Here is a 23,347-nt window from a genome sequence, read left to right as displayed (position 1 = left end):
CGCTTGAACCCGAGAGGAGGAGGTTGCAGTGAGCTGAGATTGCGCCACTGCACTCCAGCATGGCTGACAGAGCTAGACTCATTCTCAAAAAATAAATAAATAAATAGGTCAGGCTTGGTGGCTCAGCACTTTGGGAGGCCAAGGTGGGCGGATCATTTGAGGTCAGGAGTTCGAGACCAACCTGACCAATATGGTGAAACTCCATCTCTATCAAAAATGCAAAAAAAGGCTGGGCGCAGTGGCTCACGCCTGTAATCCTGTAATCCCAGCACTTTGGGAGGCCGAGGCGGGCGGATCACGAGGTCAGGGGATCGAGACCATCCTGGCTAATATGGTGAAACCCCGTCTCTACTAAAAATACAAAAAAATTAGCTGGGCATGGTGGCGGGCAACTGTAGTCCCAGCTACTTGGGAGGCTGAGGCAGGCGAATGGCGGGAAACCGGGAGGCGGAGCTTGCAGTGAGCTGAGATCACACCACTGCACTCCAGCCTGGGCGAGACAGCGAGACTCCGTCTCAAAAAAATAAATAAATAACTAGCCAGGTGTAGTGGTGCACACCTGTAGTCCCAGTTACTCGGGAGGCTGAGGCAGGAGAATCGCTTGAACTCGGGAGGCAGAGGTTGCAGTGAGTGGAGATCGTACCACTGCATTCTAGCCTGGGTGACAGAGGGAGACTCCATCTCAAAAAATAAAAATAAAAAAACCTCACCAATAATAATAATTATTATTAATAAACATAAATAAATAAATAAAAGACAGGAAATGACGGTGAGAACCGGTGTGAGGGACTAGCTAGTGGCGAGTGCTTACAAGGAGGTGCTTGTGACCTGCTATGGACCTGGAAGCGACTGGGGCTGAGTACAAAGGGGGCAAAGGAATTTGGGGGTGATGGAAATGTTCTGTATCTTGACTGTGGTGGTGGTTATGAGAGTTGGCAAAACTTTAAAACACCAGAAAGGGTGAACTTCGCAACTGCAATCCCAGCACCTGTGGGGGGGTGGGGCAGGAGAATTGCTTGAGCCAAGTTCGAGACCAGCCTGGGCAACATAGGGAGACTATCTCTAAAAAAAAATCAATCCCAATGATGGCATTCCCCTCCTCAGGGAATGCCAGCCCCCACTTCTTCTGCCACCCCTCCCCCATGGACCCCGTTAACGGATACAGGGAGGAAGGCATTTCCTGCCTAGATGTCTCCGCCCCCACTGCCATGGAGACCAGCTTGGAAGCTTAGGGGAGCTGCTGTGGCCCAGGGCTCAGTGGGGAGGAAGAGGAGGCCAGGAGTCTTGGACTAGCTGCAAGGTTTGAGCTAGGCTGAAGCAGCAGAACCACAGAGGTGACTGAGCAGGGGCCCGGCCCTGGGACCCAGCCATCCACACGCACACATCCACTTCTCCCTCCAGAGCCCGGCCCTGAAGCAGGTCTCTGCTCCAGGCCTTTCCTTAGTTGGGGAATCGAGAGTTGGGGGATCAAAGCCCCCCCACATCTCCCTCCCCCGCTGCAGCTATGTTTATCAAGGTGATGTTTGGGGGTAAGTGGGGTCCCCAGTCGTGGCAGGCGGATGGGGGATGAGCACACTCAGAGGCGTGCTTCCTTCCGCTCTTGCGGAGGGTGGGGAGGCAATGGCGGGAAAGAGGGAGGTGGTGCAGATGGCGGGGGTCGGGGAAGCGGCTCTGTGAGGAGGCAAAGCCAGCACCTGGAGCGAGACCCTTAAAGGGAAAACCCGAGCTGAGTCCTGCTCATTCACGAGGGCTCCTCTCGGCCAGAGACCGCCGCATTACCCTGGAGCAGGTTTTTAAACCGCACAATCTCTTCGCCATTCAATCCGTGATCCTCAAGCTTCAGCGTGCATCAAGACACCTGAAACTCTAGCCACAGTTGCAGGTTCCCCGTCCCTCTGGCTGGAGGCAGAGGGACGGCCCTGTGCGGTAGCGGAAGGGAAGAGGGGAGCCGATGGGTGCGGAGGGCGGGGACTGGCTGGGTCCCATGGGGGCGGGGCCCGGGAGGAGGCTGGGCTGGCCTGCACTTCATGTTTTGCAGGACTCAAAAGACCAACACTTGGGAGTCACCACACATGGGAGAAAAGTCACCACACATGGGAGATGGATGGAGGGTTCTCCAAGGCAGTTTAAGCAACAGATGTAGGAGCTGTTATGCTTGGGGCACAGTCCTAGCCCCATAGGCCCAGTCGCAGCTCTGGAAAAGGGAGAGATGGGAGGGAGAGACAGAGGACCCCAGATTTGGAGGAAGGTAAGAGATCCCACATGCTCACCTTTGCCCCTCCCCCACAGCTGGCTGCTCCGTGCTGGTGAACACCTCTTGCAGGCTGGTGAACCTCACCGCCCACCTGAGGCAGAAAGCAGGGTTGCCCCCAGATGGTGAGGAGACAGGAAGGAGAAGGAGGGGCTGAGGGGTCCCAGGCAGGGGTGCCAGCCCTGCCCAGCCTCTTTCCATGTCCTCCCAGTGACCATTGCTCTCCTGGCTGAGGACGGCAACCTAGTGAGCCTGGAGGAGGACCTGAAGGAAGGGGCTTCCCGGGCCCAAACCATGGGCAACTCCCTGCTGAAGGAGCGAGCCATATATGTCCTCGTTCGGATCATCAGTAAGGTGGCCCAAGGTTCTCTCCCCTGCAGCTATGAATGTAAGAGGGGGGCATAGCAGACCATAGACTACCCAAGGCCCTGTTCAGCCTCCCACCTCGGCTGGGGACCTAGCCCCAATCCATCCCTACCCAATGCTCTGCCCCCAGCCTGGACTAGCAAACAGTTCCAGAGTGAGAGGCAGAGTAGGGACCATTAGGCCAGTCGGGTGTCCTTCATCCTCTCTCCACATGCCACAGAGGGAGAGGACATGGCCTCTACCCGCTATGAGTCCCTACTGGAGAACCTGGATGACCATTACCCAGAGCTGGCAGGTGAGTGTCAGGGTACAGCCCAGGGGGAGGGCACACCTTCTCCCTAACCCCTACCAACAGGACTTCCCGGGCCTTCCAGAGGAACTGTGCAGGCTGTCAGGCCTCTCCTCTGCAGGCCACAACTGGAGGAAGCGTGTGGGCACTCGGCGTGGCCGCCATGAGCAAAGCCCCACTTCAAGGCCCAGAAAGGTGAGCTCCTTGCCACCCAGGAGTTGCTAGCTGGGACCGGGAGCCAGGTACAGAGGAGATTTGGACATCCAGAGGGACACCCAGAGTGGGACCCCTTCCTGCAGGACAGACACATATGATGAGAGGCAGACCCTCAGCACCAACTCCACGCACATATACCCCCAGATGGAACACACTGTACCCTGAGACAGGTCCCCACCACCCCACTGGAGTGCCAGCGCACTAAGGGCCAGAATGTCCTCAGGCTTCACAGATGTGGCATAGGGGCTGGCACACAGTAGGAGCTCAGTGCACAACTGCTGGATGAACTCAACGAAGGCGGCAGCATGGTGTGTGATGGCACGGCCCACACTGGGTTTGAAGGGCTTGTTCTTCCATTCTGGCAGGCCCAGGGACCTGGCACACTACTGCCAACTAGCCAAGTTGGACTCAGACCCAAGGAGGTTAGCCATGACTTCTGCCTTGTGTGATCAGGTGCAAACAGACAACCCAGCAGGACTCCTCTTGCAGAATCTGGAATTGCTGAGAAGTTGCATCAGCAAGAGGGGCAAGGTCAGACAGGATTTGAGGCCGCTGGGGACACCTAAGCTATGGGTGCAGAGAATGGGATGCAGAGGCAAAGACAAGAAGGGTAGAGGTGGCAGGTATCCCTGATAAGGGGGAGACCATGGGTTCATCCTGGGATTCCACCCTCAGAGTCAGATGCCCTTGGGATCACCTACTAATGCCTCTCCACCACACTCTGGACTGCCCAAGGCATCTGTCCTGTGCTACTCACAGTGCAGATTGCAACAGGGCTCCTCCTCCCCACCCAGGGCCCTGATTAAGGGGATGGATTGCACACTGTAGTGAGACATCCATCCTGACCCCACCTCATCAGCCAGGGAGCTCCCTGAAGACAGGCCATCGAGAGAGGCACACAACAGGCTGTGGTCTAAAATAAACTTTTAATTGCACATTTGTGTCGGGTTATCTGTGGGGTGAGAAACCTCCTCACTTTCAATCCCAGCCATCCAGGTACAATCTGGTGTTGTGGTCTGGCTGTTGGCGAGGGGTAGAGGTGGGTGCAGGACTGGCCCCGGAGTCTGCACTGACCTCTTCAGGGCAGGGAGCTCAGACCTGGGAAGGGAGGGGCAGCACAGGCTGGTGGTCAGCCTGCAGGTGCAAGAGGAGGGTCAGCCTCTCCCCCTCCCCGCCTGGGTTGGGGTCCACTCACTCACCATGGTAGTACTTGCACTGCTTCAGGGCCTCGCTGAAGCCCTCACACAGGGACAGGTCACTCTGAGTGGTCGAACAGTCCAGGAACTGCCTGATCTCGTAGGCGCAGGGCCCCATCTGCAGGGGCTGGGGAGCAGCGGGGGTGGGGGCCTGGGGGTACAGTGCAAGAGGCTGCAGGATCAGCTTGGAGTTGGCACCTGGAGGTGCGTTTCAAAGCTGGGGCCACCTGCCCCTCCCCACATCCCCAGCCTGGGTGTCCCAAGGGTCCTAGGCAGGCTGAGTGATCCAGCAGCAGAGGCGGCTACAGACAGCATGTTTCTGCTGCCTTTTTTTTTTTCTTTTTTTTTTGAGATGGAGTCTCGCTCTGTCACCTAGAGTAGAGTGCAGCGGTGCAGTCTCAGCTCACTGCAACCTCTGCCTCCTGGGTTCAAGTGGTTGTCCTGCCTCAGCCTCCCAAGTAGCTAGGGCTACAGGCGCCGGCCACCATGCCCAACAAATTTTTGTATTTTTAGTAGAAAGGGGGGTTTCACTATGTTGGCCAGACTGGTATCGAACTTCTGAACTCATGATCCACCCGCCTTGGCCTCCCAAAGTGCTGTGATTACAGGCATGAGCCAGTGCGCCCCGCCTCTGCTGCCTTCTAATGGGCACTTTGGGCGGGCGCAGGGGAGGGAGGAGAAAGCTCTAGGAAAGCCCAGTACTCTGCTTGTACTCTCAGAGTATGAGCCCCACCCCTACAAGTTCCAGCACCTTCCTGGCTCAGCTACACTAATCCTCATGACCCCTGACCTAGCCACAAAGCCACATTTGGCTTAGGGCAGGTGGGGTCCCTAGCAGGGGAAAGGTCACCAGGGAAGTGGCTCCCCTTCGCCCTTGGGCCCAGCGGCCACAGTGCCCAGACCTGGGTGTGGGGAGAACAGGGGCTCAGGAAATCCAACATCCCTCCCCTTTGCTAGGGTGAGGTGACCTTGGGCGAGTCTGTGAGCCCTCAGGGCCTGGGTTTCCCATCTTTAAAGGGCTGGTTGGTGCCTCTCCCTGGGAGCTTAGGGACCTTGGCCTCAAGGGAGGGGCCGGGAAGCCTGCCTCTAAGTGACAGTGAACTCAAGACCAGTGGACTAGGACCCTTCCCGGGCAAAGCGTCCTGGGCTGAAGCAATGGTGAATACACGCGGACACTCCTCACTGGACACTTGGGCAGCTCCCTGTGTGGCCTCGAGATAGTCCTGCCTCAGTTTCTCTTGGACCCGCTGCTCACCTGCTGGACAGCAGGCTGGGAGGGCTCCGAGCTCCCCCCGCTGAAGGCTCCGGTCAGGGCGCTGCCCATGACGTGTCCCACAGCCGAGCCCACGGCTACCCCTGCGGCCGTGGTCGCCATCTGAGCCATGAGTCCCGGCTGGCCCGAAGGGGCGGGCGCTGGGGCGGCTGCCGAGGGTGGTGGGTGCGCGGGCGGGTGGGCAGAGGGCGCGGCGGGGCGGCTGCGGGGGTGGGAGGAAGCAGGGTTAATCCTGGCCAGACCGCAGGCTGGGGGGCTGCAGCTCCTGGAAACGACCCCCGGAGAGATGGACGACCCCTGTCTCCACACGTGGGTGCTGCACCCCCGCCCCTCCCCCCGCCAAGATGGCGCAGCAGCAGCCAAGGTCACTCTGCGGACGCCCTTGGGGGAGTGCCCACGCTTCCCTAACCCCCTCCCCACAGGGCCCTTGTCTCCTTCACACCTGGCTGGCCGGGAGGCCGCGCTGCGGCTTCCCCGAGGCATGATGGCGGCAGTGGGACCCGGGCGACCTTAGAGACGGCGGCAGCGGTGCTGTCGCGGGGACAAATGCCGCAGCGCTTGTCACAGCCGGCGCAAAAAAGGCGGGGCCCCGGGCGGGGCCTCGGAGACACGCCCCCAGCGGGAGGCGGCACTGCCCCCAAGCCTGTCCCCCTTCTCCCGTCCTCCGGACCTCTCCTTTCCAGCAGCTCCGGGTCTCGGCTGGAAATGGGACCCTGCTCCCTCCCTTGCCCCTGGCAGGCTGTGCGGGTTCTGGGGACACAGGCCAGTGTCGCAAAGCGCCGAGGGCTTAAGGAGGGCGACAGTTCCTTCTGTTAGGACCACCGCAGAGGGCAGGGAGCGGAGTTGGGGGTTGTTGCGAGCCCTGGAGGGGAGAGGAGACGGGGAGGCGACGGAATGGGCTCCAGGCCGGACTCCGCTCTCTGACCCCTCCCGGACTCGGCTGTCTGTCCTCTCCCTCCAGACAGGGTCTGCTGACCACCGCGTGGCCTCGGGGTCTCGGGTGGCCTAGGGCAGTGAAGCGCGGCCCTGGGGAAGGCCTGGAGCAACCCATCCCCAGAACTCCCACGAGGGGGCGTCCCAACCCGTCTTCGACTGTCTTGGCCAAAATGCGCTGCCATCGCCGGCAGCCTTACGCAGCGCCCGCGGGGGATATGAGGCCCCCCGCGCGGCCCTGAACCCCACTGGATTCTCCGGGCCGGTCCCCCCCGCAACCTAGTCCCTGGATCCGCGGGTGCAACCCCCTTCACTAACGGCCTTTACGCGACATCCGAGCAGCGTGTCTATCCCAAAGGCCTAGGAGCATTTGCCCGGCTCGGTCAAATCTAGCGCAAGTTTGAAGCCTGCGGCCTCGCAATTTTAGCAGCTTCGTTCCAGGCCAGGTGAGCTGGAGCGCGGATTTAGAACGCTTTCCTGCTCTTCGGGAACTTGAGGTTTTAATTTTAATTTTAATTTTTTTTTGACATGGAGCCTTGCTCTGTCGCCCAGGTTGGCGTGCAGTGGCGATCTCGGCTCACTGCAACCTCCACCTCCCGGATTCAAGCAACTCTCCTGCCTCAGCCTCCTAAGTCGCTGGGACTACAGACTCATGCCACCACACCCGGCTAATTTTTGTATTTTTAGTAGAGACGGGGTTTCACCATGTTGGCCAAACTGGTCTCGAACTCCTGAGCACATGATCCTCCCACCTCAGCCTCCCAAAGTGCTGGGATTACAGGCATGAGCCATCGCGCCTGGCTGAGCTTGAGGTTTTTATGGTCTTTTCTGGGTGACTTTGCAGTGGTCATATTATTACTCCTAGGTGGGGGAAGGTAGGGACTGTCCCTCATCACTGCTGTGCCCGCAGAGGACTCCTGGCACCGGGATTGTCGCCGGGGTGCAACCACCAAGAAGAAAAGCACCCAGAAGTGGGGGTGTGGGTCACCAAGTAAGACAGGAGGCCCCTCCATAAGGAAGGAGCAGGTCAAGGGGCAAGGGGAGCGGTGACTGGGGCGTTTGGCCCTGCCTGGCATGCTCACTTCTGTGTGTGCACAGCTGTCCCCAGCCATGCATGCTCTCCGTGGAAGTCAGGTGCAGCCCTGTGTTCTCTCACACTGCAGTCCTTTCAGACAGCCTGTGAACCCACCCCGTCTTCAGTTTCTCCTCTCTGAAGGGGGGTGACCACCCACCTTGAGGGTGGCCTCCCAGTGAGGTGAGCACACCAAGGGTGGGCCATTCTTTCCTGGCAGACTCACCAGGCCTGGTCCAGCCGCTACCCCCTTGCTCATGCAGTGCATGCCACCTGGTTCCTGTTTGCCAAACCAAACAAACTGCACACTTCTCATGGTGGTCCCCGGGCCTAAACTGCAGAGAGTTGTTACTTCAGTTCCCATGGCTGATGGACTGCAGGTTCCACAAGGCATGGCCTTGGACCTCGGAGGCACCCAAGACCACTTAAGTGGGTTACACAAATGAAAATGAGGCTGAAAGGATGACACTGAAGCAGGCATTGAAATGCCAACTTTTTTTTTTTTTTTTTTTTTTGAGACGGAGTCTTGCTCTGTCGCTCAGGCTGGAGTGCAGTGGTACGATCTCCACTCACTGCAACTTCCGCCTCCTGGGTTCAAGCGATTCTCTTGCCTCAGTCTCCCGAGTATCTGGGACCCCAGGCGCATGCCACCATGCCCTGCTAATTATTTGTTTTTTGTTGTTTTTTTGTTTTTGTTTTTGTTTTTTTTAAACAGAGTCTCACTCTGTTGCCAGGCTGGAGTGTGGTGGTGTGATCTCGGCTTACTGCAACCTCCACCTCCCAGGTTCAAGTGATTCTCCTGCTTCAGCTTCCCAAGTAGCTGCGACTACAGGAGCGTGCCACCATGCCCAGCTAATTTTTTTTTTGTATTTTTAGTAGAGACGGGGTTTCACCATGTTGGCCAGGATGGTCTCTCGTGATCCGCCTGCCTCAGCCTCCCAAATTGCTGGGATTACAGGCATGAGCCACCACGCCCGGCCTGAAATGCCTACTTTTTAAAAATGAGTCACTTTAGCGGGGAACAGTGGCTCATGTCTATATCCCAGAACTTTGTGAGGCCGAGGCAGGCAGATTGCTTGAGTCCAGGAGTTCGAGACCAGCCTGGCCAACATGGTGAAACCCTGTCTCTACGAAAAATACAAAAATTAGCAGAGCATAGTGATGCACACCTGTAGTCCCAGCTACTTGGGAGGCTGAGGCAGGAGGATTGTTTGAGCCTGGAAGGCGGAGATTGCAGTGAGCCAAGATCACACCATTGAGCAAGACCCTGTCTCAAAATAATAAAAATAAATAAAAGTGAGTGACTTTAAAGAAAAGATTGCCTTTCAGGCGCGGTGGCTTATGCCTGTAATCCCAGCACTTTGGGAGGACGAGGTGGGTGGATCACCTGAGGTCAGGAGTTCAAGACCAGCCTGGCCAACATGGTGAAACCCCGTCTCTACTAAAAATATAAAAAATTAGCCGGGCGTGGTGGCGGGCGCCTGTAGTCCCAGCTACTCAGGAGACTGAGGCAGGAGAATGGCGTGAACCCGGGAGGCGGAGCTTGCAGTGAGCCGAGATCGCGTCACTGCCCTCCAGCTGGGCAAGAGAGAGAGACTCCGTCTCAAAAAAAAAAAAAAAAAAAAAAGAAAAGATTACGAACAGTGTAGGTTGTAAAAATCACTGCTTGTAAAAATCACTGCTGTCTTACTTCTCCTCGCCCTCTAGGAGTCTCTGTGGAGTCTTCTTGAATAAGCTGTGAAACATTTCCCCACCCGCTTCCCTTTCTTGGCCCAGGCTTCCTGACCACAGCCTCAACTTTGAGCAGCTCAGAGCCCTGCCTGCTGGGATGGGAGCCACTGCCTGGATCGTGGCTCTACAGGGCCACCCATGATGGAACAGGTCGCCTGGTGAGGTGGTGAGGCCCTTCATCACTTCAAGGGGTGTACAGCAGGACTGGGTAGCCCCGAAAATCAGGGATGAGACTGAAGGATCCCTTCCAGAATGTGGACACACCCCCTCCTTTGAGTCTCACCTCCTTTCTTTCTTTTTTGTTTTTTGAGATGGAGTCTCGCTCTGTCGCCCAGGCTGGAGTGCAATGGCACAGTCTCGGCTCACTGCAACCTCTGCCTCCCGGGTTCAAGTGATTCTCCTGCCTCAGCCTCCTGAGTAGCTGGGCTTACAGGCATGTGCCACCACACCTGGCTAATTTTTGTATTTTTACTAGAGGCAGGGTTTCACCATGTTGGTCAGGCTGGTCTCCAACTCCCGACCTCGTGATCCACCTGCCTCGGCCTCCCAAAGTGCTGGGATTACAGGCATGAGCCACTGTGCCAGGCCTCTCACCTCCTTTCTTTCAAGTCTGAGGTGGCTAGCCTGGAGGGGTCCCCAGGGGCTTGCTGGGGACACCCTGAGGGCCCAGTACTCCACTCAGACACCTCCCACAGCCTTCTGACAGCACCCTCCCCACAGCTGACCAGCTAGAGGACCTCCTGACCCCTCCACTTGTCTGCTGGTATGGAAAAGCCTGGACCCTCCCTCTTGGAGCCTCAGTTTCCCTATCTGTAAACTTCGGTCTCTCCCAAGCTGAAGGACTGGCCAGTCCCTGCCATATGCCTCACTTTCCCCTGGGACACATTTTAATATCCCTTTCCTGGCCAGGTGCAATGGCTTCCCCATGTAATCCCAGCACTTTGGGAGGCCAAGGTGGGCAGATCACTTGAGGTCAGGAGTTCGAGACCAGCCTGGCCAACATGGTGAAACCCCATCTCTACTAAAAATACAAAAATTAGCCAGGCATGGTGGCGCGTGTCTGTGGTCCCAGCTACTTGGGAGGCTGAGGTAGGAGAATCGTTTGAACCTGGGAGGCGGAGGTTGCAGTGAGTGGAGATCACACCACTGCACTCCTGCCTGGGAGACAGAGTGAGACTGTGTCTCGAAAAATAAATAAATAAATAAATAAAATAATATCCCTTTCCTCACAGGGGCTATTGTGTCATCTTCTAGAAGGATCCGTTGAGGCTCTGAGGGGTGGGGGAACTTGCTTGTGGGTAGGACCACCTGTCACAAGTTAGCAGAGGTCAGAGGTCAGGCCACCAAGGAGACCCAGTGGGATGCGCCTTCCAAAGGTGGGGGTACGGATGGGACCCATGAAACCCGACTCTTCTCGGACTCTAGCCAAGTCTAAGACTTTGGACGGCCACCACCCAGCGGAGAAACTGAGACCCAGAGCGGCACGGGTTGGTCAGGGTCACCCAGCACCAGACAGGGACTTTGCCAGCCCCGGGGCAGGACCCTGTCTCTGGCTGTCGACCCCGCTGGGCCGTCCCCTCCCCGTTCACCTCCCCCACCCGGGCCGCGGCGGCTAGGAGAGTTCAGAACAAAAGGCGGCGGGGGGCGGGGCCGGGGCGGGCCGGGGGTGGGGCGGAAGCTATAAGGGGCGGCGGCCCGGCGCGGCCCAGCAAGCCCAGCAGCCCCGGGGCGGATGGCTCCGGCCGCCTGGCTCCACAGCGCGGCCCCGCGCGCCCTCCTGCTCCCGATGCTGCTGCTGCTGCTCCAGCCGCCGCCGCTGCTGGCCCGGGCTCTGCCGCCGGTGAGTGCCCGCCACTCGCCGGCCGCTCCTCGCTGAGGGGGCGCCGGGCACGCGGGCTGGGCCCAGCGGCAGATCCGGACCCAAAGGGGCGCCCCGGGTGGCCTCCTGCGCCCGGTACCCGAAACGCTTTCTGGTTCCCTCTAGGCGTGATAGACAGCGAGCTTGCAGTCCCTGGGGGTGTGAAGGGGAGCCGGCGCCGGCATCGTTCGGGCTGGTGGGACGGGACTCCACGCTGGACTCACGCTTGCTCCCAGCGTGGGGACCTGCCTCTCGCGCTCCAGCCGCGGGTGCTGGAGTGTGCGTGGAAGGAAGTAGCAGTGGGAGTGGTTACAGGGCCCCCTATTCATCGCAGGGACAAAGCCGAGCAGATCCTAGGCAGGTGTCAGCCTGCAGGTGTGTGGCCGCAGTTAGTACACCTCCAGGTGTGCGGTGGGCTGGAGGATAAAGGGAGAGCTGGGGAGGGCAGCTCTGTGCTGCGGGAAGTGGGGTCTGAGCCTGGAGATGTCCCCTGCGGGCACCTGCCGGCAGCAGTTTTGGGAGGCTTGGAGCCAGGAGAACATGAGTATGAAATAGTATGAGTGCAGTGTGTGTGTGACTGAGAGGTGGCTGTCAGAAAGAAGCCAGGAAAGGAAAGGGAGAAAATGTGTGCTTAGGAGAGGAGAAGAAAGCCCAGGTAAGAGAGGACAGCAGAGTGAGGAGAGGAGGGACTGTCATGGAGTGTGTGTGACAGCTTGCATGTGTCCCAAAAGCTGCCCCTTCCCTGGGGCGCTTCCAGGCACCAGTCCCAGGGCCTGGGGCCAGAGCCTGGGCCACTCCACTCCACAGCGGAGGCGTTCAGACAGCTTGGGCAGTGAAGGGAGTAGGAGGGGGTGACAGGCAGAGTCTCAGGACTGGTCTGGTGAGGAGGGAGGCCTGGCCAGGCTGGGACCCTCTGTCCAGCCACTCTGGCTCTGCCCTGGGCAGCCTTGTCCTGTGCTGGCTATGGGAGCAGAAAGGGATGGGATGGGTGGGGTAGAGGGAATGGGGGGCATCTCAGTCTGGAGTCTTGCCTCCTTCCCAGCCCCTCTTGGTCCCTAGGACTTGGGACAGAGTCAGGAATCACTGTGGGTAGACATTGAACCCACAGGTCTGGAAACTGGAGAGATCTGGGTTTGAACCATGCGACCCTGGGTGAATCCTGCCATGCCTCAGAATCTCACCCACTCCATCGCTAATGGGGATGCGCGTGGGAGGGGGCAATGGTGTCTACTGCTGTGCCCACCGCTGAGCAATGAGGTGATGCCAGGCTCACTAGAAACACTGTCACCTGTAGCTGCCACTTTGACGCTTGTGCATGGTCAGTGCTGGAGCTGGGGGCCAGCTTGGGGTGGGGTCTGAGCTGGACTGTGGTCTGTCACTCTGCAAACACGCAGCGAACATTTGGGGTCACCTCTGATGTGTTTATCCCTCGGCTGCCTTCAGCAAGGCTGGGAGAGCTCTGTAAATATTTATCCAGCCCAGTTCCCAGCTTTCAGGGTTGACAGAAGCCCTGCAGTCCGATGGATGGGACGGAGCTACCGTCCCTCCTGGAGCCAGCAGCAGAGCGGTGAGAATAGGAAGATTAGGTGGAAACTTGAGGGAGAAGATATCCCTGCTTGCCAACTGGCTGTGCGAGTTGGGCAGGTTGCTTGACCTCTCTGAGCCTCAGAGGGGCGTGATGATAACTGCATGGTGATGCTCCCGTCTTCCTCCATAGCCTAACAAGTGCCTTCCTTGAAGTCTCGCCTCCCACTGACATCAGAAGGCATAGCTATGATTAATTATACCCACTAGACTGACTGCAGACTGAGGCCCAGAAAGGGGCACAATGAGCCCGGCCTTTCGCAGTGTTTCCTGGCACCCTGGCTTCCTCCCTTATCTCCCCTCTATCTGGTGCCTCCCGTTTTCTGGATTGCAAGTTGACCCTGGGCCGGGGTTGACTCCGAGTCTCTAAGCTCTGCCAGGACACTGGGTCAGCTGAGAAATTCCTTGAATGTGTCTGCAGCTGAGGTTTGGTGTCTGCCAGAGGAGGGTGGGGCTAAGTGAGCTAAGAACCCACCACAGGGCAGGCCAAGGGAGGCTACTGGCCAAGACAGAGGGAATGCACTGGAAGCAGAAATGCTTCTTGGAGAAAAGCCAAGAGCTGGGGAGACAGGGGGAAGCCCTGGAGGTGGGAGGCATGAGCCCCAGGTCTAGGCCCAGCTCTTGCATGACTTGCTGTGTGACCCCGGGCAAAGTCCTTGAGCTCTCTGGGCTCTGTCTCATCCTCTGGGAAATGGGGGAGCTGCTTGTTCCTCAAACTCCCCAGGGGTGTAGATGAGGCCAGTGGTGGCCTGTGTCTACCACCTCACCTCACTGAATCCCAAGAGTCCTGGGAAGGCCAAGCCCACCTGTCTCACAAGTAGCAAGCTGCTTCATGCCACGCCTTGTAGTTAGGGCATCTGGCCCCAGGCCAGAAAGGACTTGGAAAGATGAAGCGTGGGAGGACAGTGAGGCAGAGTGTGTGTCCTATCCCAGCCGTGGGGAAACTGAGGCCAAGAGCTCATGGGCTCTAAAAAAATCATGGGCTCTAAAAAACAACCTCAGTAGCTAGAGGCCTCATTTCTAGCATCTCCTGCTCACTCAGTTTCTAAGAATTTAATGAATGAGACATGGACAGGGAGAAGAGACCTTGATATGCGGGAGACCCTGCACAAGGTGCTTCTCTTTTCTAGGCCTGAAAGCTCCCTTCTAGCTGCGACTTCTGTTTTACCATTTAAAGCCTGGAGATTTTGTTGGGGAGCTAGAGGGGAGGTGGGTGATGGGAACTGTAGGGACTGGCAAGGGCAGATTCCCAAGCGTGGGAGGGGAGGGCCCACAGGGACAAGGAACAGGGCCAGGTAAGAGGTGCTTCTCTGTGCCAGAGGCTACAGCAGGCATTACAGAAGGATGTCACGTAGCCCTTTACTGTGGCATCATTCCCATTTGACAGATAGGAAAGTTGAGGCTAAGAGAGGAAGGTGACTTGTCTAGAGTCTCCATGTCATAGAATTAGGCCTTCTGAACCTCAGTGGCCGGCTCTTTTTGCGACACTAAGACTGTCATGATCCAGGCGTTTGGGCATGGACTGGGTGCCTCATGAGGGAAGGACAGGAAGGGACAGTGGAAGGGGTGGGGCATGCCTGTGGCTCTCCCTCCATGACTGTCTGCACCAGGACTCACTGGAGGGCAGAGGAGAGATTTCTGGCCATGGGCATAGACAGGGCTGGCAGGCTGGGCTCTGGGTTGTTTGGAGCTCCAGGGGACAGCACAGCTCTGCCCTTTCCAGGGAGGGTCTTCATACCCTTGCCAGGCTGGGGAAAGGAATCTGTTTCTCCTGTAGGTCAAGGGGGCAGTGTGACGAGGAGGAAGAGGCAGGCCCCTCTGGCAGCCCACATCCTCTATGGGAGGACTTGGATATGTAGCATCTCCACCTTCCTGGTGGATATTGGAAGCCCAACGAACCTGCCTGCAAAATGCCTGGGAAATAGCAGGCACTGAATAATTTGCAATTTCTTCTCTTCTGTCACCAAGGTGAGGCCAGCCTGGGTCCCTCCTTCAGGGGAAGGGTGACGCAACCCCTGCAGAACAGAGCAGAGGTAGCAGGGAGCTGGGTGGGCTGTGAGCACAGATAGTCCGCTGCCTGCCAGCTGTTATCTGATCAAGCTGCTTAACTCCTCTGGGGTCCATTTCCTCATCCTGGAAATGAGGGTGATGCTGGAGTTGGTGAGAGGTTCCATCAGGGGCTAACAGCAAGTCCGTGGAGCTGTTGCCAAGGTCCTAGCCTGCAACCAGTGATAAGTACTTATTAACAATAACCCCAGGCTGTGTGCGGTGGCTCATGCCTGTAATCCCAGTACTTTGGGAGGCCGAGGCGGGTGGAACATGAGGTCAGGAGTTCAAGACCAGCCTGGCCAACATGGAGAACCCTCATCTCTACTAAAAATACAAAAATTAGCCAGGCATGAGGCTGGGCGCGGTGGCTGACGCCTGTAATCCCAGCACTTTGGGAGGCCGAGGCGAGCGGATCACAAGGTCAGCAGATCGAGACCATCCTGGCTAACATGGTGAAACCCAGTCTCTACTAGAAATACAAAAAAATTAGCCGGGCATGGCAGCGTGCGCCTGTAGTGCCAGCTACTCGGGAGGCTGAGTCAGGAGCATGGCATGAACCCAGAAGGCGGAGGTTGTAGTCAGCCCAGATCATGCCACTGTACTCCAGCCTGGGTGACAGAGCGAGACTCCCTCTCAGAAAAAAAATAAAAAATAAAAAATAAATAACCAGGCATGGTGGCGGGCAGCTGTAACCCCAGCTACTCGGGAGGCTGAGGCAGAGAATTGCTTGAACCCAGGAGGTGGAGATTGTAGTGAGCCGAGATCGCGCCACTGCACTCCAGCTTGGGCAACAGAGCCAGACTGCATCTCAAAAAAACAAGACAAAACAAAATAAAAAACCAATAAGCCCAGAATCGGCCAGAACCCACAACCCAGTGAGACTGCGCTGTGCCAGGTAACCATGCAATAAGCAAACTCGGAAACGGGGGGAAGCTGCTTCAGGGCCTCATGCCCTTAGTAGTTCCATAGCCTCCGTGTTCAGAAGGCCCCCCTTCATGGTGGGGTGTTCTTGACGCCTCAGCTCTGGGATGAGGAGCAGGGAGCGTTGGGACACTGATCAGATCCCTGGGGTGTATGGAGCCTGGGAGAGCTGCCAAAGGCTGAGGGTGAGGTGGGGCCTGAGTGGCTGAGCTCCTGCCCCAAATATGGCTGTGAGGAGGCTGCAGTTGCCCAGACCAGACAGGTGCTGAGTCTCTCAGCAAGCAGCACAGCTCCATCCCTCTCCTTCAGTGCAGGAAGGAGACTTGGCTTCTGTGCGGTGTCCAGAGCCAGGCCTTAGCCTTAGGCCTGGGCTGCCAGGGTCCTGGCCTGGCCTTGCCATGCCCTTGCTGGGTGACTTTGCAGGGTCTCCAACCTCTCTGAGCTTCTGCTTTTCTCATGCACAAGAACTGTAACTTCTGCCCTGGAGACTTATAGACAGGTAGCAGGATGTAGCTTAGGTCTGAATCGCCATCTGTGGTCCTGGGGCTTTGGCGAGTGGGGCTGGGCACCTGGTAATTAACTGTCCCCACCCTCCCCGCTTGAAGAAGGCAGGCAGATCACAGATCAGCTCCCACTGTACTCCTAGCCCTGGTGGGGTGTGACCAAAACCACCTCTGCTAGAAGCCAGGCCTCAGTGGCCAGGTGCCTTCCCGGGTGCTGGGCCTGTGCTAGGTGTTGTACATGCCTCACCTTGTCCAGTCCACAAATCAGTGTCACCCCCAGCAGTCAGGTTACACTGACTGAGGCCACACTGCAGGGCTACAGCTGCTCTACACTGGGGAGGAGGTGGGGGAAATCCTGGGCAGGAGAGAGGGCAGAGCCTGCTCATATGACAGGGACAGCAGCATGGGGGGTGACCCAGGTGTGTCTGAACTTAGTGGACACAGGAAGAAAGGGAGTTGGAAGCGAGTTTCTGTGGGGAGCAGGAGGAGGTTGCCTGGTGTTCCCTCGGAGGAAGCTTTTTGGGGTCCATTCCTGGAGTGTATGGCTCATAGCCAGTCCCAGTGTGCCCCTACCCCCAGACCTCATTGGCCTAAGTAGCTGGAGTAGGTGACAGGCAGCCCAGGGCCCTCCATGATGTGGGGGACAGCTTGATGCCTTGGAACAAGGTGCCAAGAAACCAGAGAGCCAGCCAGATGCCAAAGGGCCCTGCCATGTGCCGGTGCCCTTTCCCTCTCCGTTTGCCCAGCCACACAGTGGGCCGGGGTTGCACGTGGGTTTGCTGACAGGCCATACCTCTAACTGTGGGCCATGTGGACCTTAGGCTTGACCAGACCCTCATGTCATCTCTCCTGCCTAGGACGCCCACCACCTCCATGCTGAGTGGAGGGGGCCACAGCCCTGGCATGCAGCCCTGCCCAGTAGCCCGGTGCCTGCCCCTGCCACGCAGGAGGCCCCCCGGCCTGCCAGCAGCCTCAGGCCTCCCCGCTGTGGTGTGCCCGACCCACCTGATGGGCTGAGTGCCCGCAACCGACAGAAGAGGTTCGTGCTTTCTGGCGGGCGCTGGGAGAAGACGGACCTCACTTACAGGTAGGGGCCTGGGAGCAGGACACTAGGATGCCACCTGTGTGTCCGTGGGTAAGCCAGCCGCCCTCACAGCTGCTGCTTGAGACACAGGCCGGGGTAGATCTTCATGTCTAACAGACCTGTGTGTCCACTGAACCCCAGGGAGGCCATCTATGGGCAAACACCCTGAAACCCCAATTTAGACACACACACATATGGAGACCCTCCCTCAGCAGAGGGGCAGAGCCTCTGTCATCATGCAAAGAGTCCCAGCACATGCCTGCGGATGGGTGTTCAGTCACTCAGGCAGCCTTTACTAGAGACCTGTGAGGACAAGCCTCTGGGACTCCACGGTGAATGAGGCAGACACAGCCCCATCCTCTGTGTCAGTCTGAGGTGGGTGTCAGCCATGTCATTGTCCAACTCTACCATCACAACTTGGGCTTCGAGCAGGTGGAGACCGTGGTAAGCGGGGAGAGGCAATAGTGGGCATCTCACTGGGTGACTTGGGAGGACCCTGGGCAGGTGATAGGGAAGCTGGGGCTCACACATCCTGCGGGTGGGGACCCAGCCTGGGAATGAAGAATGGGCTGGTGTCACACAGCATTGGAGCTGAGACTGGGATCTTCAGAATTTCCTAGGTGGGGGCCTGGGAACCAACAGGGGCTCAAGGAACTAAGGTCTGCCCACAGTGAGTGGCACTGTCAGGTCTAGGATGGGGGTCCCGGGACCCCTGGTCCTGGTTCTTTCCACTGAATGCAGACACTTGTATTTGCCTAAGTATGAACAAACCACATACACATGTGCCCGTGTGGCCAGGGAGACCAGTGCGCTGAAGCTGAGGCCTAGAGCACACCTGGCCTGTGTCCTGAGTGTTCACACACCCACCAAGCATCCAGGGGCAACTCCTGGTGCCTCAGCCATCAGGGGCTGTCCCTTCCCTGAGGCCCAGGCCCCTCCATCTCCCTCCAGGATCCTTCGGTTCCCATGGCAGCTGGTGCAGGAGCAGGTGCAGCAGATGATGGCAGAGGCCCTAAAGGTATGGAGCGATGTGACGCCACTCACCTTCACTGAGGTGCACGAGGGCCGTGCTGACATCATGATCGACTTCGCCAGGTGAATGGGCGGCCTGGGACCCCTCCGGGAATAGCCTCACCTGCCAGCAGCCACTGACCCCGCCCCCACCCATCTGTAGGTACTGGCATGGGGACGACCTGCCGTTTGATGGGCCTGGGGGCATCCTGGCCCATGCCTTCTTCCCTAAGACTCACCGAGAAGGGGATGTCCACTTCGACTATGATGAGACCTGGACTATCGGGGATGACCAGGGTATGGGCTGGGGACCCATTTTCCAGATGGGGCAACTGAAGATCATAAAGAATGGGGACTCACCAAGGTCACTGAGCTGGGGTCTGGAGCTGGATGTCCTGGGCAGGAGGTTCGGGGGTTGCTGAGCCACCTCCCTTTTCTAGGAACAGACCTGCTGCAGGTGGCAGCCCATGAATTTGGCCACGTGCTGGGGCTGCAGCACACAACAGCAGCCAAGGCCCTGATGTCCGCTTTCTACACCTTTCGCTACCCACTGAGTCTCAGCCCAGATGACCGCAGGGGCATTCAACACCTATATGGCCAGCCCTGGCCCACTGTCACCTCCAGGACCCCAGCCCTGGGCCCCCAGGCTGGGATAGACACCAATGAGATTGCACCGCTGGAGGTGAGGCCCTGCCCGCCAGTTCCCCCACTCCTCTGCTGGCCACTGTGACTGCAGCATATGCCCTCAGCATGTGTCCCTCTCTCCCACCACAGCCGGACGCCCCACCAGATGCCTGTGAGGCCTCGTTTGACGCGGTCTCCACCATCCGAGGCGAGCTCTTTTTCTTCAAAGCGGGCTTTGTGTGGCGCCTGCGTGGGGGCCAGCTGCAGCCCGGCTACCCAGCATTGGCCTCTCGCCACTGGCAGGGACTGCCTAGCCCTGTGGACGCTGCCTTCGAGGATGCCCAGGGCCACATTTGGTTCTTCCAAGGTGAGTGGGGGTTGGGGATCTGCTCAAGAGACTTCCCAGAGCCAGGAATGTTATGGCCAAGGGGAGGAACAGACAGACGGATCCTCAGGGACACAGTGGATAGGGAGAGTTGCCCCAAAGCCTGGGGGCCAAGGGAGACAGAGTGTGGTTTGCTCCTCAGGCACAGGTAGGAGGCTCCCGGAGGTGGCTCTTGAGATAGGAGCAGCGTGGAAGGGATTGCACGGTGGGGCCACGTGTTGGTGCGTTCAACCCTCAGCCACCCCATGGGGCGGGGTTCTAGAGATGAGGCCTCTGGGGCTCCGAGGCAGTGAAGTGACTCACTGAGAGTGCAGCTGGGAAGAGGCAGGGCAGGGAATTGATCCAGGTCTGTCATCCTAGAGCTGGGATTTCCACCTTCAACTGGCAGAGATGAGAGCCTGGAGCATTGCAGATGCCAGGGACTTCACAAATGAAGGCACCGCATGGGAAACCTGCGTGGGTTCCAGGGCAGCCCAGCCTGCAGGGGCCCAGGGAGTGGCATTTGTCATGGCCAAATGCCAGTGGAAGGAGCAGGCGCCCAGGCAGCCCTCCACTGATGAGAGTAACCTCACCCATGCGCTAGTTTACAGAGCATTCACTGCCCCAGCTTACCCCAGGCCTCCCGCTTCCCTCTGCGAGTGGGGCGCTGAGCAGGCATTATTGGCCTGCATATTTTACTAATAAGGAAACTGAGGCTGGGAGAGTCTGTGGTGGGGGTCAAGCAGGTCCACAGTGGCGGGGCATGGCAGTGATGGCTGGGCAGGTCCTTGCAGCCTTCCCTCTCCGGCAGGTGCTCAGTACTGGGTGTACGACGGTGAAAAGCCAGTCCTGGGCCCCGCACCCCTCACCGAGCTGGGCCTGGTGAGGTTCCCGGTCCATGCCGCCTTGGTCTGGGGTCCCGAGAAGAACAAGATCTACTTCTTCCGAGGCAGGGACTACTGGCGTTTCCACCCCAGCACCCGGCGTGTAGACAGTCCCGTGCCCCGCAGGGCCACTGACTGGCGAGGGGTGCCCTCTGAGATCGACGCTGCTTTCCAGGATGCTGATGGTGCGTTGGGGGTGAGGCAGCTGGTGGGAGGTGGGCACAGCAGCCGCTTCTCCCACCTGGTGGTGGCTGGGCTCCCACATGACTGCCACAGGCAGTGTGGCTCTTCATCACAGGTCCTTTGTCCAGTGCCATCTGCCCTCCTCTCGGTGGCCGGCTAGTGCTACATTCTATGTTGCAGATGAGGAGACTGAGGGTCAGAGAAGTGCAAGGTCTTACCCTGGTTGCTCAGCCACAGCCAGTAGAACAATAAACTGCTGTACACTGAGGGCGAACAATGCTCTAAGCTCCTTACTGGTCTCATCCAGTTCTCAGAACAGCCCTCTGAAGTGACACCTGTTGTGAACCCAGTTTCCAGAGGAGCAGAGGCTCGGGCAATGAGGCCCCTAACCTGGACTACCCTGGTGGTCCCTGCTCCTAACCACTGACCCACCCAGCCTCCCACAACCACAGAGGGCTAGAGCCAGTCCAGTGCTCCCTCCCCTGCTAGGCTCCTCTTCTGTGCTCTTTCTCCCACATCAGGACCCACTGGGACAGCTATCCTAGGGTAGCCTCCAGCTCCAGGACTCCAGGATGCCTGTCAATAGCCTGGCTAATGGATGCGGGAGAGAGTGATGTGGAGGGTGGTGTGGGCAATGGGACTTGCTTTCCTGAGAGGTGGGACTCAGGCCTCTGAGGCTCTGGGTACCTGTCAGGCTGGGTATTAGCCCAGCCCAGATTCCAGGGCAGGCAGAAGGGCTCCCTAGAGGGAAGAGAGGTTCTGAAAGGCTGGCCCTGGATCCTGCAGGACTTGAGGAACTCAGCAGTGGCCAAGGGCTGCCCACCCATCCCTCTCTTAGTGCCAATCCCTGGGCACAGCCTGACAGGCAGGAGTAGGGCCCAGTGTCCACTCGCCCAGGCTTGACCACCTTCTCTTCTCAGGCTATGCCTACTTCCTGCGTGGCCGCCTCTACTGGAAGTTTGACCCTGTGAAGGTGAAGGCTCTGGAAGGCTTCCCCCGTCTCGTGGGTCCCGACTTCTTCGGCTGTGCCGAGCCTGCCAACACTTTCCTCTGACCGTGGCTTGGATGCCCTCAGGGGTGCTGACCCCTGCGAGGCCACGGATATCAGGCTAGAGACCCATGGCCATCTTTGTGGTTGTGGGCACCAGGCATGGGACTGAGCCCATGTCTCCTCAGGGGGATGGGGTGGGGTACAACCACCATGACAACTGCAGGGAGGGCCACGCAGGTCGTGGTCACCTGCCAGCGACTGTCTCAGACTGGGCAGGGAGGCTTTGGCATGACTTAAGAGGAAGGGCAGTCTTGGGCCAGCTATGCAGGTCCTGGCAAACCTGGCTGCCCTGTCTCCATACCTGTCCCTCAGGGTAGCACCATGGCAGGGCTGGGGGAACTGGAGTGTCCTTGCTCTATCCCTGTTGTGAGGTTCCTTCCAGGGGCTGGCACTGAAGCAAGGGTGCTGGGGCCCTGTGGCCATCAGCCCTGGCTGAGCAACCGGGCTGTAGGGCAGGGCCACTTCCTGAGGTCAGGTCTTGGTAGGTGCCTGCATCTGTCTGCCGTCTGGCTGACAATCCTGGAAATCTGTTCTCCAGAATCCAGGCCAAAAAGTTCACAGTCAACTGGGGAGGGGTATTCTTCATGCAGGAGACCCCGGGCCCTGGAGGCTGCAACATACCTCAATCCTGTCCCAGGCCGGATCCTCCTGAAGCCCTTTTCACAGCACTACTATCCTCCAAAGCCATTGTAAATGTGTGTACAGTGTGTATAAAGCTTCTTCTTTTTTTTTTTTTTTAAACTGAGGATTGTCATTAAACACAGTTGTTTTCTACCTGCCTGCTTGGTCTCCTTTTGTGAATGTTCAGCCAGGATGGGGAGGCCTGGCCACTGTCCAGCCCTATCCTGAGAGCCAGGGTCGAAGTCTACCACCCCCAAGCCTCTGGCCATTGGGGCTGGGCACAGTGCTCAGGGCTCCTTCTGCTCCATTTCTACATCACATTTTGTTACAGTGGCTTCTTAACTGGCTCCCCACTTTCCTACTTGTCTCCTCTGTTCATCCTCCAGAGTGGTGGTTTATCTGCTCACGCCACAGCCCAGCCTTCCATACATAGGTGTGGTTTCTGCATCCATAGGCTCAACTAACCTCGGGTAGAAAAAAAAATGTTTAAAAAAAGGATGCGGCCGGGTGCAGTGGCTTGTGCCTGTAATCCCAGTTCTTTGGAAGGCCAAGGTGTGTGGATCACCTGAGGTCAGGAGTTCGAGACCAGTCTGGCCAACATGGTGAAACCCCATCTCTACTAAAAATACAAAAAGTAGCTGGGTGTGGTGGCAGGAGCCTGTAATCCCAGCTACTTGGGAGGCTGAGGCAGGAGAATTGCTTGAACCTGGAGGCGGAGGTTACAGTGAGCCGAGATAGTGCCATTGCGCTCCAGCCTGGGTGACAAGAGCAAAACTCCATCTCAAAAAATAATTAATAAATAAATAGGCTGGGTGCGGTGGCTCATGCTTGTAATCCCAGCACTTTGGGAGGCTGAGGCGAGCGGATCACGAGGTCGGGAGATCGAGACCATCCTGACTAACACCGTGAAGCCCCGTCTCTACTAAAAATACAAAAAATTAGCCAGGCGTGGTGGCGGGCGCCTGTAGTCCCAGCTACTCGGGAGGCTGAGGCAGGAGAATGGTGTGAACCCAGGAGGCGGTGCTTGCAGTGAGCCAAGATCGTGCCACTGCACTCCAGCCTGGGCGACAGAGCAAGACTCTGTCTCAATAAAATAAATAAATAAATAAATAAATAAATAAATAAAGGATGGTTACCTCTGTACTGAACATGTACAGACTTTTTTGTCATTGTTCCCTAAACAATAGTATAGCAACTATTTATATAACATTTGCTTTGTATTAGGTAATATAAGGAATCTAGAGGTGATTTAAGGTATACAGGAAAATGTGTGTAGGTTATAT

At 57.7% G+C, this 23,347-nt stretch overlaps 3 protein-coding genes across 52 annotated transcripts; 2 read left to right on the top strand and 1 right to left on the bottom strand.

Annotated features, from left to right (window-relative positions):
• The first annotated feature begins 1,019 nt into the window (after positions 1-1,019).
• C23H22orf15 (chromosome 23 C22orf15 homolog) lies at positions 1,020-4,057 on the top strand. 50 transcript variants are annotated; one of them, XM_063722990.1, is made up of 8 exons: positions 1,169-1,529; positions 1,765-2,139; positions 2,290-2,376; positions 2,442-2,605; positions 2,838-2,912; positions 2,992-3,101; positions 3,488-3,653; positions 3,917-4,057. In XM_063722990.1, the coding sequence occupies exons 2-8, from the start codon at positions 2,028-2,030 to the stop codon at positions 3,926-3,928; spliced, it is 726 nt and encodes a 241-aa protein (XP_063579060.1). In that variant the 5' UTR covers positions 1,169-1,529; positions 1,765-2,027; the 3' UTR covers positions 3,929-4,057. The 50 variants fall into 50 exon arrangements, 49 of the variants coding, with proteins under 49 accessions (XP_054399183.2, XP_054399175.2, XP_054399177.2 ...); XM_054543180.2 differs by having other exon boundaries at positions 1,172-1,529; positions 2,463-2,605; XM_054543200.2 differs by lacking the exon at positions 3,488-3,653 and having other exon boundaries at positions 1,157-1,334; positions 2,039-2,139; positions 2,463-2,605.
• Positions 4,030-6,815, bottom strand: CHCHD10 (coiled-coil-helix-coiled-coil-helix domain containing 10). The gene is made up of 4 exons (XM_002830908.5): positions 6,034-6,815; positions 5,574-5,793; positions 4,322-4,469; positions 4,030-4,220 (listed from the first exon to the last, which is right to left on the bottom strand). Exons 1-4 carry the CDS (start codon positions 6,072-6,074, stop codon positions 4,201-4,203), a joined length of 429 nt encoding a protein of 142 aa, XP_002830954.1. The 5' UTR covers positions 6,075-6,815; the 3' UTR covers positions 4,030-4,200.
• A 4,207-nt stretch (positions 6,816-11,022) lies between these two features.
• Positions 11,023-22,217, top strand: MMP11 (matrix metallopeptidase 11). The gene is made up of 8 exons (XM_024240215.3): positions 11,023-11,167; positions 17,100-17,329; positions 18,278-18,421; positions 18,501-18,634; positions 18,778-19,019; positions 19,112-19,328; positions 20,137-20,394; positions 21,313-22,217. The coding sequence occupies exons 1-8, from the start codon at positions 11,060-11,062 to the stop codon at positions 21,444-21,446; spliced, it is 1,467 nt and encodes a 488-aa protein (XP_024095983.1). The 5' UTR covers positions 11,023-11,059; the 3' UTR covers positions 21,447-22,217.
• The last annotated feature ends 1,130 nt before the right edge of the window (positions 22,218-23,347 follow it).

The sequence above is a fragment of the Pongo abelii genome, chromosome 23 (genome assembly GCF_028885655.2).
Source record: "Pongo abelii isolate AG06213 chromosome 23, NHGRI_mPonAbe1-v2.0_pri, whole genome shotgun sequence".
Taxonomy (NCBI): Eukaryota; Metazoa; Chordata; class Mammalia; order Primates; family Hominidae; genus Pongo; species Pongo abelii.
Note: the sequence above shows the minus strand (reverse complement) of the source record. Positions and strands in the feature narration are given on the sequence as shown.

What these genes read in the sequence shown, in the direction of transcription:
- C23H22orf15 (XM_063722983.1), top strand. Translation starts at nt 2,028, where the DNA reads ATGTTTTGCAGGACTCAAAAGACCAACACTTGGGAGTCACCACACATG. An exon ending in AGGCAGTTTAAGCAACAGAT is followed by an intron (nt 2,140 to 2,289) that starts GTAGGAGCTGTT and finishes CCTCCCCCACAG; the next exon opens with CTGGCTGCTCCGTGCTGGTG. An exon ending in TCGTTCGGATCATCAGTAAG is followed by an intron (nt 2,606 to 2,837) that starts GTGGCCCAAGGT and finishes CACATGCCACAG; the next exon opens with AGGGAGAGGACATGGCCTCT.
- CHCHD10 (XM_002830908.5), bottom strand. Translation starts at nt 6,074, where the DNA reads ATGCCTCGGGGAAGCCGCAGCGCGGCCTCCCGGCCAGCCAG. An exon ending in GCGGCCTCCCGGCCAGCCAG is followed by an intron (nt 5,794 to 6,033) that starts GTGTGAAGGAGA and finishes CCACCCCCGCAG; the next exon opens with CCGCCCCGCCGCGCCCTCTG. An exon ending in GCAGTGCAAGTACTACCATG is followed by an intron (nt 4,221 to 4,321) that starts GTGAGTGAGTGG and finishes CTCCCTTCCCAG; the next exon opens with GTCTGAGCTCCCTGCCCTGA.
- MMP11 (XM_024240215.3), top strand. Translation starts at nt 11,060, where the DNA reads ATGGCTCCGGCCGCCTGGCTCCACAGCGCGGCCCCGCGCGCCCTCCTG. An exon ending in TGGCCCGGGCTCTGCCGCCG is followed by an intron (nt 11,168 to 17,099) that starts GTGAGTGCCCGC and finishes TCTCCTGCCTAG; the next exon opens with GACGCCCACCACCTCCATGC. An exon ending in ATCATGATCGACTTCGCCAG is followed by an intron (nt 18,422 to 18,500) that starts GTGAATGGGCGG and finishes ACCCATCTGTAG; the next exon opens with GTACTGGCATGGGGACGACC.